At 42.4% G+C, this 16498-nt stretch overlaps 1 protein-coding gene across 1 annotated transcript; it reads left to right on the forward strand.

The window, feature by feature from the left end:
• The first annotated feature begins 3206 nt into the window (after nucleotides 1–3206).
• Nucleotides 3207–12498, forward strand: cnr2 (cannabinoid receptor 2). Its single transcript, XM_088932591.1, has 2 exons — nucleotides 3207–3290; nucleotides 10756–12498. The coding sequence occupies exon 2, from the start codon at nucleotides 10865–10867 to the stop codon at nucleotides 11951–11953; it is 1089 nt and encodes a 362-aa protein (XP_088788717.1). The 5' UTR covers nucleotides 3207–3290; nucleotides 10756–10864; the 3' UTR covers nucleotides 11954–12498.
• The last annotated feature ends 4000 nt before the right edge of the window (nucleotides 12499–16498 follow it).

A 16498-nucleotide genomic window follows, 5' to 3' on the forward strand; every position in this document is an offset into this window, starting at 1 on the left:
CAGTACAGGGATGAGAGATCTTCAAGAAAATCCTGGCTGCTGCTCTTAGTGATTTTGGTAGACCAGTAAGTGGTGCCCTTCCTTCTGAATCAGGATTTTTGGTCCAATGTTCCAGTAGAGTTACTAGGGACACTGTTCCATTGGATTCTGCTCCACTTCTATTCCCTGTTCTTTGGGTGAGATGTTAAAGAGCTGTGGCACTGTTCATAATAGCAGTAGTGGGTGTCAATCCAAGGGTCCTGGATACATTCCACTCCTTCAGTCTGGCCTCCCTAACTGTCCTGGGCTGCTGCAGTATAACGACTGCCACACGTTACTCAGCTGGGACTGCACTTCACTGGAGGATGGTGGGTCTCTGCCCTACAGTAAGAGGAAAGTGCTTTGGCTTGCCTTGGGATGGCTTAGGCTACATAAAAGCAGTTATTTATAACTCTAAAAAACATCCCATCTTTCATAAAACAAATGTGAACACAAGCTTTTTCTGGCATCTTTAAAAAGGTTACTTAGAGTGCTTATGCTGTGTTTTTCACTGAATAACTAGAGAGCCACTTTCCAGAGAGCAGACAATTCTGCTATACTTACCCTCCAGGCTCCCAGGCTGCCATGAGACAATTTCCTTTAACCCAGGTTCCAAGAGGCTGACCTCCCGTCCCAAAGTGGGCTCACTGCCAGACAAGCACAAATTTGCAGCATGAAAAGTGCCAGTAAACTCTGAAAAGTGCATTAACTTTCTTAAAGCCTTCTTAAAGCCAGCAACGACATCACCCTGCAACTCACAACTGACAACCCACTGAAGCTATGCAGATGTGAGCCTTGTTGGGAGACCTCATGGGAAAAACTAAGGTTGCTGCTGGAAGAGGTGTTATTGGGACCAGTAGGGGGGTGCTCATCCTGCGGTCAGTGTGTGTCCTTATGCCCCAGTATAGTGATGGGGACATTTCGTTGTAAAAACGGCATTGTCCCTCAGATGAGATGTAAAACAGAGGTCCTGACTCTAGATGGGTGACTCATTGGTGGTGGTGGAGGGGAGTACCCATGACCTGTAAGGTGCTTTGAGTAGAGTCTCCAGAAAAGTGCTGTATGAGTCTAAGGAATTACTGCTGTTATTATAAGCTTTCTTCTCCCTGTCCGTGCTGGATAGGGGAAGTAGCAACCCCTAATTAACTGACTGATTAACAGTCTAATTAAAGGTTAGCAATTCCAGACTGGAATGGTATAAAGAGCAAAGAAAAATGGCTAATTCCTAAGTCTGAAGTAAAAAAGTAAGACAAGGACTTTGCAGACACTCTGCGGAGCACTGCAGTGACAATCCCTGGGCCTGCTCACTGAACCTGTGTTATTCCACATCAAAACCACAGCAGTGTTGCGACACTTGTGGCATTATGACACACAGTTCAGAATTAACTGGACAAATGCGTTAGAATGAACAAAGACAAACACTTCTGCAAATTAAACCTTGTTAGTACACATTTCCTTAATGAGTATGTGCCTGTGCATCAACCATAAAACTAAGTCCTGGTCTCCAGAACACTTCCTTCTAAGAAAAACTAGAACAATTCAGTAGAAATAACATGTTTTGAGTCATTTCCAGGACCAGAAAATTCTGGATTTTTTTACAACTACCAACAAAATGAAGTTTAACACACAAATCTTGATAGGAAACCCCAATGTTCATCTTATTTCATGTCCTCTTCCGACCGAACATTAACAGTGATGCTGAAAAACTCTGATATAATGAGAATTCAGCATGTACAGGATATTGTTATTCCATCTGCCTTTTTACCTTTTATTTTAAAGCATTTTGCAGAGATCAAAATTACAAAAGGGAGCATAGGAGAAGCGCTGCAGGAGAGTTAAATCAAGTCAACATTAATTTCCAAAAATTAAAAAGGCTCCATAAAAAGGTATTTATGTATTGCAGGATTCTGAGTCTGCAGGGTTCACAGGGATAAAGGCAAGACAGCTGAGTGACGGAAAGCCCTGTGTTTGAGGGTATTTGAATGATATTTGATAATCCTCACATTTTTAAGATTTGATGTTGGAGTTTACAAGAAATCAAAGGACAATTTTAATATAAAATAACTTCCAATGCATAGAAAAGAGCCTTTGGAATGCTGGCATCAATACATTGTCCATTCAGACCTGTCCTATTCTGCGTCAGCCTGTGGAGGCTGCAAAGGAACAAGTAAAGGTTTATTCCATGCTGAAAAGAGAAGAAAAGAAACACAACATTTCGTCTGTGGAGCCTTCTTCGGGTGAAACGTTGTGTCTCTTTTCTTCTCTTTTCAGCATGGAATAGACCTTTACTTGTTCCTCTGTCCTAGTCAATAATACTGAGCTCTGCGCCTTCTAATCACAATTCATCTGATTCTATCTGTGGTCGTATATGACTGTTAATTAACTTGAACAAATATAATCAAAATGTTAGAAAGCAGAACTGCCTAAAGAGACGTCTAATTCTGCATTGCAATTTAGTGCAGATGAGTAACCACGAACAACTGTCATTGTGATGTAGTCAGTGCTCATTAACATTTGCATATATAATATTGAATCCCATAATTCATAGTGACTTCTGCTAGCTCTTAAAACACTAGAACCCTGAAGGGTATTTATTATACCTATTAATTCTAGGTATGGATATTAATTAGCCCTCCTTCTAGTCACAATATTGGAGGAGACAGAAGTGTAGCATGTGTAGGATACTCCAATACCATTTTCCTTATGCACGCAGAAGGAAGTAGATAAAAATAACAAATTGTGTATTTTCATCCTCATTTTATAACTACAGCAAAACAGTCATAAACAATAGAGTGGAATTAAAACTGTGGAATAAAAAATTAAAACAATTTACAAACCCTTAGATGTGGAGGATAGTATTCTATAACTAGGAGAACCAGTTTTAAAATCTGCCACAACAGTTTCCAATATATTATACTTCATACTGCCTTACTAAAATCATAGTACAAGGCTCAAGGCTAAACTAAAGGTTCTGCAATAATACCATGTGATGCTATTATAATGTTTGTGAGGCAGAGAGAGAGAGCAGAGCTCTTTGGTATCAACCAGAGGGGTCTTGTGAAGTGTGGCTCCCACACACCGTCCAACAGGGAAAGAGAGAGGGGGAAGAGAGTGAGAGAGAGACCGAGAGACTGGGCTCACAGGAAACATTAGCACACTTGTTCTGTTAAAGGTGTGGAGTAATCAAGCTAAATTCAGCAGCAAGGGTTTATATGTGGAAAAAGGATTCTTGCTAAGGAGTTCTGGGCTTCTTGTAAACTCATTCATATACGGTAAGAATCTGTGTCTTTCAGACTGTATTTTATTAAAATCCTAAGCAGGTCATTTGCTATTAGTATTCAGGATTTGGTAGAAAATGTGCCATTTATTTTTCATTTCTCAGTTACATACTGCATGTCTTGTGAAAGTGCCGTCTCTTCATTTTTGTGTTCAGTGAAAGTAGTTTTTTGTCTGCGAGATTCATTTTAAGAATTGCTTTGAATTGTAATTTTTTTTAGCATTTTTAAATGTATGTATAAAGAATTGCTGAATATAAAAGACTCCAGGATTGTCACGTAGCCCCAGAATTATGAAGAATTTAATGTAGATTTCCTATAAGCATAAAGGACCACCACAGTTTCTACTAACGTCTTATAGAAGGCATTTATGAGAACACTCTGCTCTGAGAGAATGTTCATGTTTTTATAGTACATAAACAATACAAAAGTATAGAAAAGAGCCCTGAATATACCACACAGTCAAAGCTGAAGTCTTCTGCTGAATGTGATAGTTGTCTTTGCATAATCAGACTTTGGGAAATGTGGAAAAAAAAGTAAAGAAGGTAAAACATGAGAACAGATGATGTTCTAGACCGTTTTTTTCATACGTTCAAAACTTCTAATCAGGAATAAGTAGCCTCTAATTTAAAAAAAAATCAATGATCATTGAAGGCACTGCTTCTTTACTGATGAAAGTTGAGTACAGTATATGAAAAAAAATGGTCAGGCAATATGTAAAATGAATTTATGGATTATATGTCATGTCAGCTCAATTGTCAGGACAAATTTTTAACAAGCACATTCTTGTGCTGCTTCAAAAGGTTGGATGCCATTGTAGCAGACAAGTTGGTTGTTGCCTGAGCTACTTCTGCACCAGATGAAGGTCTGACCTTCAGGTCTCCTGCATGTCTTGGCCACTGTTCTAAAGAGGCAGGCAGCTCCTGGAGACAAAGGGCATCATTCTGGAACCTGGCGGCAAAATTACACAGTGCAGTTCACCAAGGAGCTGCCTTCCAACTGGGACACATCTTACAGTCCAGATCTCAGACGGTGTTGTTGGCACGCGGATGACCTCATGAAGGAGCCTCTCCAAGGTCTGAGCTGAAGGGAGACACAGGTCTGAGCTGCAGGGAGTGACTAAGGTCTGAGCTGCAAGGAGACACTGGGGTCTGAGCTGCAGGGAGTGACTAAGGTCTGAGCTGCAAGGAGACACTGGGGTCTGAGCTGCAGGGAGTGACTAAGGTCTGAGCTGCAAGGAGACACTGGGGTCTGAGCTGCAGGGAGACACCAAGGTCTGAGCTGCAAGGAGACACCGTGGTCTGAGCTGCAGGGAGACACTGGGGTCTGAGCTGCAGGGAGACACTGGGGTCTGAGCTGCAGGGAGACACCGGGGTCTGAGCTTTAGGGAGACACTGAAGTCTGAGCTGCAGGGAGTGACTAAGGTCTGAGCTGCAAGGAGACACTGGGGTCTGAGCTGCAGGGAGTGACTAAGGTCTGAGCTGCAAGGAGACACTGGGATCTGAGCTGCAGGGAGTGACTAAGGTCTGAGCTGCAAGGAGACACCAAGGTCTGAGCTGCAAGGAGACACTGGGGTCTGAGCTGTAGGGAGACACTGGGGTCTGAGCTGCAGACACTCTTCTTGGTTTCCTTTCTTATACTTTGCCATTTCAAAACAATCTCTCCTCCTACTACTCTTTCTGGGGCCACCAGACTACCCCCCTTTTTCCTTTTTCACCAGCACTTTGCTTTCAACTCAAAATAACTTGTTCACTGACGCATGTCTCCCCTCTGGTCTGTAATGGCAGGTCCTCTTCAATATTTCAGAGGAAGGGATGTTGTTGTCCAAGACTCAAAACGTCTTTAATGCTTCAGAGTTCAGTCTGTCAGGAGAGAGACTTAAATGAACCAGTTTTTATTAAATAAAAGCAGTGTTTAGAACTGAGCTCTGAGCTCCCGCTGATATCTACATGTCCAAGCATATTTCATTCATGCTACAGAAACAAAAGCAGTGAACCCAGATTAGCAGTAGAATATTTACTTGTATTTTTAGGATTGCATCTAATTTAGCAATAGACATGACAGACATAGCAGGGCCTCCTGGTTTCAATGTCAGTACTTACATCTAGAAAACATGCATGAACAGACCACAGATCTGTGATGAAGGATGATCTCTATGAAACCACACCGTTCTTTTGGTTTTCATTGTGTCACAGACTTTCACAGACTGAGAAAGGAATCTAATTTTTTTTTTTCTTGAATGTCTTTCAGAAAGGAAAATGTGCAAAAACAGTTGCAGAATGTCAGAACATTATAACTGGTTATACACTGTAAATGGCTAATAATGTTAAAAACTGTCTAGACCTTCCCACTTCCTCCAGCAAAGGGCTGTGGTCCATGTTTCTGTTAGTAACCAGTATGTTCTTCCTTCCTTGAGTATAAATCCGTCTAAAAACAAGATGGTAGATAAAGTGTGAAGTAAAGGGAAATGATACATGAAAAATTGTGATGCAAATGAAAGTAAAAAAAGATCATTTCAAAAAGATAAAGTTCAAATCTTGAATTGAGAACTTCAAAACATCAGAAGAATCTTAAATTGTTTTAGAACTGGTTTTAAAAGAATTTCACACACTTAAGACAACAATTATGTCAAGCTAACTGTTCAAGTCAAGATAACTGGGAATGATTTACTGATTTTTTCAATACATCAAATCACTTTTATCTCATATTCTCTTCACGGGATCTTACAGTGAGCTCTAGTTCTTTAAGATACCTCAGACAAATTGTATTGTATCTTAAAATGTTGAGTCATGGTGGTTTTTACAAAGCACTCCTCAGGCAGGGTACAGCATTGCACAAGTTACAAGCCTACAACACAATGTGTTGCAGCTATATACAAATAAATCAACAGTGATTAAAAGGACCATTCAAATAAGAAAAAATCAAATTGGGCTTAAAATAATTCAGTAAGGTTCAGCCTGCCTAATGGAACTGATTAATCATTTATATTTCTAGATTGCATTTCAATTCTGTGGACATGTAGTACAGGAGGGGACCCACAACTTACCCTCTAAAGTGTCACACCCACTGAAGTTCCACACCCACTGGAGGGATCTGAGTGATATCAGTCATTTGCACTGCACAGCCACTGAAATTACTTCCCCAGCTGAAAAAAGAGGGACCCGTAGTTAGATCAGACTGAACCAGAACAGAGTGAAATGTATCCAGGACTCTGAGGTTACACCTCTAGTGTTACAGTGTCCTAACGGTGACCTTTAATAAACAAGTGGTCAGGACCTTGGATTGAAGACCCATGTGGAAGGCTGCACATCTCCTGTCACCATACTGACGCACTGATTTGGACAGTGTGGTGCTGCAGTGGTGAACATGGCTGCTTTGCAGCACATCTCTGGGGTCCTGGGTTCAATTCCTGGGGTGCTGTAGGTGTGGAGTTTGTCTGTTCACATGGGTTTCCTCCAGGTGCTCTGGTTTCCTCCCACAGTCCAAAGACATGCTAGTGGGCTAATTGGTTTCTGGGAAAACTGGCCCTGGTGTCAGTGTGTGTGTCTATGTCTGTGTGTGCCTGAGATAGGCTAGTGTCCTCCCTGGAATGTATCATCTCTTACATGTGTATAAATGTAAGGAGGTGGAATCACTATCTGTTCACTGTCAAACCAAACTACATTTTGATTTCTCAAGTTCACTTTCAAAATCAGGAACATTCTGAGTTGTTAAACGAATGACTGTGACACCTTACATAAGCCTGAACTCTGTCTGCAACTGGACATAAGATGAAAGCCTTTTTTTAAAAGCTTGAACCTTTTTAATGAGCTCAAATACTTTAATGGAAAGGCGTTTAAAAATCACAGCGTGATTCCGAGTCAGACAGAAATGAAAGAGTTGGGGTCAGGCTGTGCTCAGAGAGGACGTTAAATGGAAATGAGTTAAGGTCTGTTAGACCTCAGCCTGAGATACGCTTCTCCTCTCTCGGCTGGAGCTGAAGCAGATGAAGAATATATGCAGTCCAGCTCCGTCTTGAATCACACTGTGAAGCTTAATATCACCATCTATGGGAATGAGAAACTGAGTCCCTTTGCGACAAAATGTGGTACTTGTCTGATGTTAAGAAATAGTTTAGAGAGCTTAATTATGATAAAGGAAACATCCACAACCATATCTGAACTTGAAGTTATGGAATATAATTCAGTGCACCATGCGAAAAAGTTAAGAACTGAACACAATGCAATAAGTTGTACAGCACAACACAATAAAAACACCGAACACATTGACAATAAATTGACAACAATACAGTGTTCATCATGCATACTGACAGTAAGAGTATAGTCTATTTTCTGCAATATTTTCTTTTTCATAGAAATTTTGTGGCAGGAAAAATGTTGCAATACTCAGTTCTAATCCAGAAATACTATTCGGGACATTGCAAACACTTGATGTTTCAGCCAGACATCTAACATATATCTGCCATAAAATGCATTTGTCTGCAATGTGTTCTGCACAAATGCAACTTTCTTCATTCTTTCAGTCTCATCCACTCTCATCCACGGTATACCAACATGTGACAGAAATGACAGCAGATAAAAGATTTCTCTCACCGCATCCTACCAAGCAGGAGGAAGTTGGGCACACTGTACAAGAGCCACAATATAATAGTCAGTTGCAGAAATTGTTAAAAAAAACTTTCTATACCCAGAAAGAAACACAGCATTCAAAATGTCCAATTCATCGAAAATAAAATGGTCAGGATTACCTCCAACAGTATTTAAACAAATGTTATTAGTTTATAGGTTATATATAAATATAAACCTATATAAATATAGGTTTTGAACTCCCTAATTAAGGAGAATAGGGAAAAGGGATGCTGAAAGCAACTAAACAGATCCTAGTATAAGAATCTGCGGAGTCATTATAAGACGTTTTGAAGCAGGAAAAGACCATTGGAGCCATTGAGCTGCCAATAGCTAATTGACCTAAGGATCTCATCCAGCCTTTTTTTAAAAACAGCAAAAGAATCAGAATCAACAGCCTGGCTAGGTGGCTTCTTCCACTCTCCCACAACTCTTTGTGTACAGATGTTCCCCCTGTCCTCAATCTGAGCTGCACAGCCCCTGAGCAATTTTCTTTAAAAAGTCACTACAAACTCACGGGGGGTTTAGATCCAACAATCACGAACAGATGCTTTGAAATCAGAAACTCAATTAAGATTTTGTTTCTGCAATCTGGAAGATGAAGGAGAATGTAACCGGCTGGCACTGCCTTTCAGCTGTTTGGTTTTTTTAGTTAGTGGCACAGTGACAGGCTGGCTGATGCAACCGTTACTTCAGACAAAATGGAAGCTGGTCAAAGCCCTGCAAAAGAGATTGCGGAAGCCCCTGTCCACAGAGAGCTGTCTCCGGGGAACAGTGGTTTATTCAGACAGGGTGTTACAGTGCAGTTCTTCTGCTCCTCAGGCTCAGGAGTTTCACCATGTCATGGCGAGCACATTAAGTGGTGCGTTTAACTAAAACATAGTGGAGCTGTGGATGGGGCCACAGCAACTGCTGTGATTTTGGCTGTCCCATTTTGACTTTGGTGCTGTTGTCTGCATGTCAAGAAACACACTTCATCTGGCCACGAGGGCAGCACAAAAACCAGTTCAGCTGGCTAGCCTGTTGTCAGGAGAGTGCAGTTTACTGCAGCTCCATGAATTTGACTTTTCAGTTGTCTTCTGCCTGCTGTCAGGGGCTGCCTCACAAATACCCCACTCGCAGCCGACACACTGCCCAGAAAAAAACAACAACATAGCATCCTGCTTACAGAGATTAGTGGGGCTAGAATTAGCCACGGGTGTGACCCCTCCTTACCAGTGGGTGTTACACTGGTATTGTGGACAGCATGTTTTACTCCCTATAGAAAAACGCCAATATATTACAAAAAAAGGGTTTTGTGCTGCTGATCACAATCAATACATCTTCCCTTGCAGGTGGCTACTGTACCTGTTGCCATTAACTGGCTTGTTGTTAACTGTCAGCCCCTTATCTGGCCCAGATATCTGATAGGACCAGTTTTGCATCTCCCAGAAGTGATCAGCCCCTGTCCTGAATCATCCAGCAAGGCAGGACTGACTGTTACGCTGCAATGCTGGAGTGAACTTCTCCCGACTCAAGGATGTGTTACAGTTTTTGTCTTTGTCCTCATTTGATTTTAATCTCTCGAGAGAAGAGGCACGTAGATAAGTGTTTCCACATCTTCACACTTCTCTTGTCTTACACCTCCTTATTGATATTTTACATCTAAGTAGATTTCTAAGTAAAATCCTGCTGTGCAGAAGTGCAGAACAGTTTCATCACATTGTAGCAGCTGTTCTGTTGAGCCCCACATAAGAAAAATGCAAGATTACAAAAAAGCATGTATTAATTTGCAGTGCAAAATAAAAAAAATATCCTATCTAAAATATCTAAAATTCTAAAAGAGGCAAAATATCATGCCTAGCCACATTGCTTTCTTTATATTGCCCAAAAGTCAATGTTGAATAGCGCCATCTTGTGGTCGTAATGTGTAACACACCTGCTGGAAATCGTAAACTTTTCTACAACGCAGCAAAGGTAGTTTAACATGACCCTCACTGGTGCTCGAACAGAAATCACACCTGACAGTTTTCACTCATTTTGTGGGGATGCAGGGTTGATTTTTCAGATTCCCAGGCCATGGTGTTACTCTCCTTAACAAGAGGGGCAATGTGCCCTCTCCAGCCATCTTTTCTAACTGCTTTATCCACCTCAGGCTCGCAGGGGAACCAGAGCCTATCCCCAACTGGAAATGGGCACAAGGCAGGGCCCACTGTGGAAAGGACACCAATTCACCACAGACACACTCCCACCAGGGCCGGTTTTCCCAGAAGCACCCCCCAGCATGTCTTTGGACCGTGGGAGGAAACCGGAGCACCCGGAAGAGACCAACAAGAACACACGAACGCCACACAGCTAGCACCCCAGAAACTGAAGCCAGTGCACTGCGAGGCAGCAATACTAACCACTGCGCTGCCCGTGGATTTTCCAGTCGTGTAACAATTGGTAAATGAATGACCCGATTTTAGCCTGAGTAGAGGAACATTGGTATTTTTGTCAAGGTCCACGATTATTTTTTAAACAAAAAGATAACAAAAAGATCATGTTCTCCACTCTGTTTTATATATACTGTACGCTCATGCGGGGACAAAATGTAATGCAGTTTTCATTAACACCTGTACTAATGGTTGTCTTCTAATACAAAAAGCAGACTGAATTAAATTCATAATACAATGAATAAACCCAGCTCTGTGATGCACTGGCATCCCCTTCAGGATGTACCCTACCTTGTGCCTGTTTCTTGCTCGGATAGACTATGGCTCCCCTGCAACTCTGAATTGGATGAAGCAGTTAGAAAATGGATGGATGAGTAAATCCAAGCAGATCATTAGATGGGTTTCTTTTCTCTCCCTATGCAGGCTCAAGAGCTCCAAGAAGTCTGTCTTCTCACTTTTGTTTCGTGATGGGTCGCGCCAGTCACCCAGATCTTCTGCAAGCTGTACGGGTTTGACTGGGCGTGTGGCCACAATGGAGGAGGTAGACAACTGCTCTACAGTGTGGAACAGCAACATCAGTGTCTGCTGTCCGTTTTACGTCAACAGTCCAGAGGATGGGCCATGCCCAGGGCTCCAGTGTTACATGGTCCTGGAAAAGAGGGAGAAGGCCGTGATTAGTACCATCTGCTTCTTCGCTGGGCCTCTGACCTTCCTGGAGAACGTGCTGGTTCTCTGCCTCATCTTCTTCACCCCAGCGCTGCGGCGGAAGCCCTCCTACCTCTTCATCAGCAGCTTGGCGCTGGCCGACGTCTTCGCCAGCTTGTTCTTCACCATCAGCTTCTTGGATTTCCACCTCTTCGAGCGCACCGACAACGCAGAAGTCTACCTGTTCAAGCTCGGTGGAGTCACCCTGTCTTTCACCTCCTCCGTGGGCAGCCTGCTCCTGACGGCCCTTGACCGCTATATCTGCATGCACAGACCCTCCGAGTACAAGACCATCCTGACCAGAAGGAGGGCCTTGGCCTGCCTCACCGCCCTTTGGATGACCACCATATTCATCGCCTTCCTCCCCCCCCTGGGCTGGAATTGTAAGACGATGGACCGTCCCTGCTCTCAGCTCTTCCCCTATGTGGACCACAGCTACTTGGCCTGTTGGATCATTCTTGTGATGTTCCTCCTGGTGCTCATCATCTATGCCTACATCCACATCCTCTGGAAGGCCCACAAGCACGTGGTCTACATGGCCAAGCACAGCATCCGCCCGGGACACGTTCGAATGAGGATGGACATCCGCCTGGCCAGGATGTTCAGCCTGATCTTGGCCATCCTGGTCACCTGTTGGTTCCCGGTTCTGGCCTTCATGATCGTCGATTTCTTCCACTGCCTGAGCAGGGAGCAGAAGAGGGCCTTTGCCTTCTGGAGCACCCTGTGTCTCGTCAACTCCAGCGTCAACCCCCTCATCTATGCCCTGCGGAGCAGGGACATGCGCCGCGTGATGCTGAAGGTCCTGAGCTGGTGCCGAGGGCAGAGAAGCTACGTGGAGGGCAGCCAGGAGTCGGACATGCAGCAGAAACCCTCCAACCAAGAGACGATTTCAGAGCGGGTGGAGAAACAGATATAGACCACATCAAAGATTCTACGTGGCTTCCAAGACTATGGTTGCAATAATCTGGTATTTATTAAGCTGATAATGGAGAAACAGTCAAACACACGTCACTTGTTTTTGTGTCATATGCGTCTGAAAGGGAGCCATTGTGAAAATATAAAGAGATCTGGCCCTGTCTGCTCGTTCTCAAATTAGGGTTTTCAAAACAAGGGCAGAAGATGAAAGTCCAACCTATGACCCAGAGTTCCAGTTTGTGTTCTGCTTACCTGATTGTGATCCCATAGCTACAGCACAGGTAACAGTGGGCTCCAAAAAAGACAGTAAACCATTCAATCACATGCCATCACAGACCAAACCAGTGGCACTCGACCACCAACAGTAACATATTCACTAATTTAATACTCCACCAATTTTCATAGAGTTAGAAGTGTTAGCACACTGTGTTTCAAGTTTGTTAAATTATCAACTTCCAGCTTCCTAGGATGAAACAGTGTTCAGAAAAGTTAGAAAAGAGAGTTGTTAAATTATTGTAATTTAGTAAGCAATATTGATTACACTTAATTAATAAGTGTCTGTATTCACCTGCCTATACTTGCTATGCAAACATACAGTATATTTTTCATTCACTGGAGGTGAATTATTTTTCTTTTCTGTTGCTTCAGTTTTCATCTTGCACACACAGAAATGCCCTGTTTGCTGTAGTATTACAGTATATTCCAGATTTTATTTTACAGATGTTCTGTGAAACTGTGTCATATGTTTTCAGGAGTTCCTGAAGGAGTTCCTGCGTGGCCTAGTGGTTAAGGCAAGTGGCATGAGCCCTAGGATTCTTAGTTTAAACCCCAGCCATACCACTGAGTTATTGTGTGTCGCTCTGACTGAATCTCCTGATGTTCAACTCTCCAGATGTGATGTAACTGAAGCCCTTGTATATTTTTCAGGTCTTGACAAAATGAACTTTCTGTATCATTTAGTTTCCATGGTAACAGCAGATCTGGTGAACTTTCTCCACCAGTTGTATGAAGAGGGACCTTTAAGGAGGCCACATTGTAGGAGGCCAAAGACATTGTATAATGGTTAATATCACGAATTCTTCAAAACAGTTCTGTGGAATACTTGGTTTAATGTATCACCTAAAAGGATAGAACATCCTGCAGCACAGTGTCCAAATTCATCATAATTATGAGCTAGAGTGAAGAGCGCCACCTACTGGTTAACCAACACCACTTTCAGCAGCAACCTGCTTTCCCTTAGAGGTCTCTCAGGCTAGTACTGCCCAGGCCCAGCCTAGCTTAACTTCTAACAAGATGAGGCTTGCAACACTGCTGCTGATAAACAGATCACAGCACTGAGTTCTCTCATTGATTCCTTATGTAACAATAGGATGACCACAGTCACAGGCTGGATGCATGCGATTGTTTAATTTGCAATAAGAAAAAACACTTAATGAAAACAACACTTCACTGATTGTTAAATGAGTTCTAGTAGATTATAGACATAACGGTTATTGACACCATTTGTGGTGACTTTTTTTTATTAAAAAAACTTCCAATGGATTACCCACTTCCTTGAGCTGTAAATATTCTTTCTCAGAGCAATAATAAAAACACTGTAGCTGGATGTAGCCACTGTCCTTGGTAAACCTAGCCAGTACAGCTTTTTCTTCAAATTATCTGTATCATTACCTATTATCATAGTATTTATAATTGAGACTGTGTATGTGTTTCTACTGCATGTTCTTCTTCTTTATGCCTGTTGGAGTTCGAGCTTCTCTCTTTGTTCCTAGGTCTAAGAGAAAGTGTGACACACACAAAGGGACATCGTCCAGACTGCCCCCTTTCTCACTAAAGGAACACAAGGTGCTTTGTCTGCTCATCTCTGTCCGAACACGCTGAGCTTTCTGCCGTTTGCTTTAGAGCATTTCATGAGGAATTCATTACAAAATACTGTAGGCGCATCACAGAGCCCAGACTTTCTAAAACAGTAAGCCTCTTGAGGAAGAAAACACAAACGCAGCAGGATCTGGTAGCTTGAATCTGCGTGTGTGTCAGGCAGGGTCTGATGTAGATGCTTATGAAGAAGAGTGAGGTTGTTCTGTAAGTATACAATTGTAAAGAAACTAGATAATTCAACTGGGATTGGGTGTAGGTAGGGCTCTTGATGTTACTGTTATTGTAATTACCACTAGTTGTAATATAATGCCAATGCACTGAAAAGTAATTTTAAAAATATTATTACGTTTGCAGTAGTACTCCCATATGTAAAATATTGCTAATATTTAAATGTTGTTTTTTTCTGTAATTGTATAATGAAATACGTTAAGCTATGTTTTTGAGCTATTTCACTGAAACATAGAAATAAAGCATCGTGGTCATCTCTTTAATGTTGTCCATTCCAATTACAGCTGACAATTTTTTCTGACTATGATCAAGATTTCTGGTATCACTTAAATGCTGCTCAGTACACTTTATGAAAGAGGTGAAGCCAGTAGAAAATAGTACTGGTCTGTAGGTCATTGAGACTGACTCCACATCTCTCTGAAACGTTCATAGAGTAGTCTGTCCTTTATGTTGCCAGAGTGGCACATGGTATCTGTCAAGGGAGACAATGGGAATGCTGCTCTTCAGGCCCTTCTTGAGTGGCAGAAGGAGCTCATCCTGGAGAGATGTGATCTGCTTCTCATAGTTGTGAAATCTGCATTGAGATGTTCCTGAGAAGTCAGAGGAGCCAACTCTCGCTGTTTGTTTGTATGCATTCCTGGTGACAAATGCAAGAGACTCCCAGTCTTCAGCCTTGATACCAACGGCTTCCATTTCTTACAGCAGAAATCTTTGCAGTTTGAGGCAGCCTATGTGACAGAAACACCCAACCTAATAGGGAGCAGTCACAAATACTGCAGTACTGCATCATGCACAGCCTACTGGAGATGCTTGACGTTTTTATCAGGGAAACACTGGACATAACAGTACTCTGCTGTTGCTTATGAACATCAACAGGCTGAAGATTAGAGATGGCCATTCAACTGTTGTGCTCATCTGATGGCTGGTTGTTATTCATTTAAGCCATTTTTTGATGGTTTCCAAGGCACTGACTCCTACAAAATGGCTGGCATTCTGTTCCATGGAAGTCGCCACTCAACACAACTTATTTTGATGGAGGTCAGCAGAGGGCATTCAGAGACACCCTTGTGTGCCACACAGTCAGTCAGGACCACTTTCAGATGGTAAAAGCTGACACAGGTGATCAGCAGGACTAGAAGGATCAATAACACAGGACCAGCCTTGCTAAGAGACCAATCACTATACAGCCTGGCAGGAGATGGCAAATCCCAGCTTCATGTACTGACTAGACAATGTTCTCTACGTGATTTTCATGATGTTAAGATGTATTACAGACAGAGAACAGCACACTCTCAATAACAGCTGATAAAACTGAGTTATAATATCCTGGATCACAACAACAGCTGAGGAAGAACATACACTATTGTCCTTTTTATATAATAACCTTAGTTTTAACTTCCACTTCAGAATGTGGGACATGATTGTACCAAGAAACCTGTACTCATCAGACATCCCTACAGACACTTTGTGACCAGCTGTGCTGCAGAAGCTCTTTTTCCTTCTGCTGTCAATGACGATTTCTTTCATCTCCTCAACATTAAGTTCCACAATGTTTTATGAACACCAATGTGCCCGGGTGTCAGCTTCAGCACAGTGTTCAAGTTCATTGGCACTCACAACCAATCTCCCTCCAACGGAGCTAATGTTAATGTCTGTCCAGAGCCATGAATAGACACGGAGGTATTTGAGAACAGAGAGAATAACAGTGGAGAAACTACCCAGCCTTGAGTGGCACCAGTGTTTAGTGTAATAGGTTTTCATGATTTGTTATAGAATTGGTGTGATCCAAAAGGAAATCAAGTATCCAACAAGTTTTTACAACAGAACGCTTAAGTATTAAAAATATCTGTAATAACTGCAGCAGGTTGATCCTCACCACACTTCAGACAGGAAGTTACTGGGCCAGGTGCTTCCTCAGTCTTTATTTCCTATAACCTTTCTTGCAGACTGTTAGGGAACTCTGTGGGGAGATAATATCAAAGGTGTAGTGATACTCAGGTGCTGTAAATCAGTCACCCCATCACTGGGGGAGGGAGGAGTCTGTGGGTGGCTGCTGTGGGCTTCTGTTCATAGTCGATGAGACACTGTGTGCCCTGTCACTGGCACCCAGTGCCATTGGCTACAAATTCTGGTTCCAATTTCTGGCTTTAGGAAAGTCATATTTTGCCCTTTTATAAGATGTCATGTTAATACGGAAAGCATCCCCCTTAATTGTAATATTTAATTTCAGTATGTCTGGACTCAACAGCTTTTCATTCCCATAAAAATGGTCATGGTTGGTGCAGTGGTTCGTGTTGATGCTTCGTAACGCTGAGGCCTGTATGGAGTTTGTATTTTCTCCGTGGCTTTGCTTGAATTTACTACGGGTGCTCCAGTTTCCTCCCACAGTCCAAAGACATACTGGTAGGTTAATTGGCTTCTGGAATAAGAGTATCTACAT

Source organism: Atractosteus spatula, chromosome 14 (genome assembly GCF_055471065.1).
Source record: "Atractosteus spatula isolate fAtrSpa1 chromosome 14, fAtrSpa1.hap1, whole genome shotgun sequence".
NCBI lineage: Eukaryota > Metazoa > Chordata > Actinopteri > Semionotiformes > Lepisosteidae > Atractosteus > Atractosteus spatula.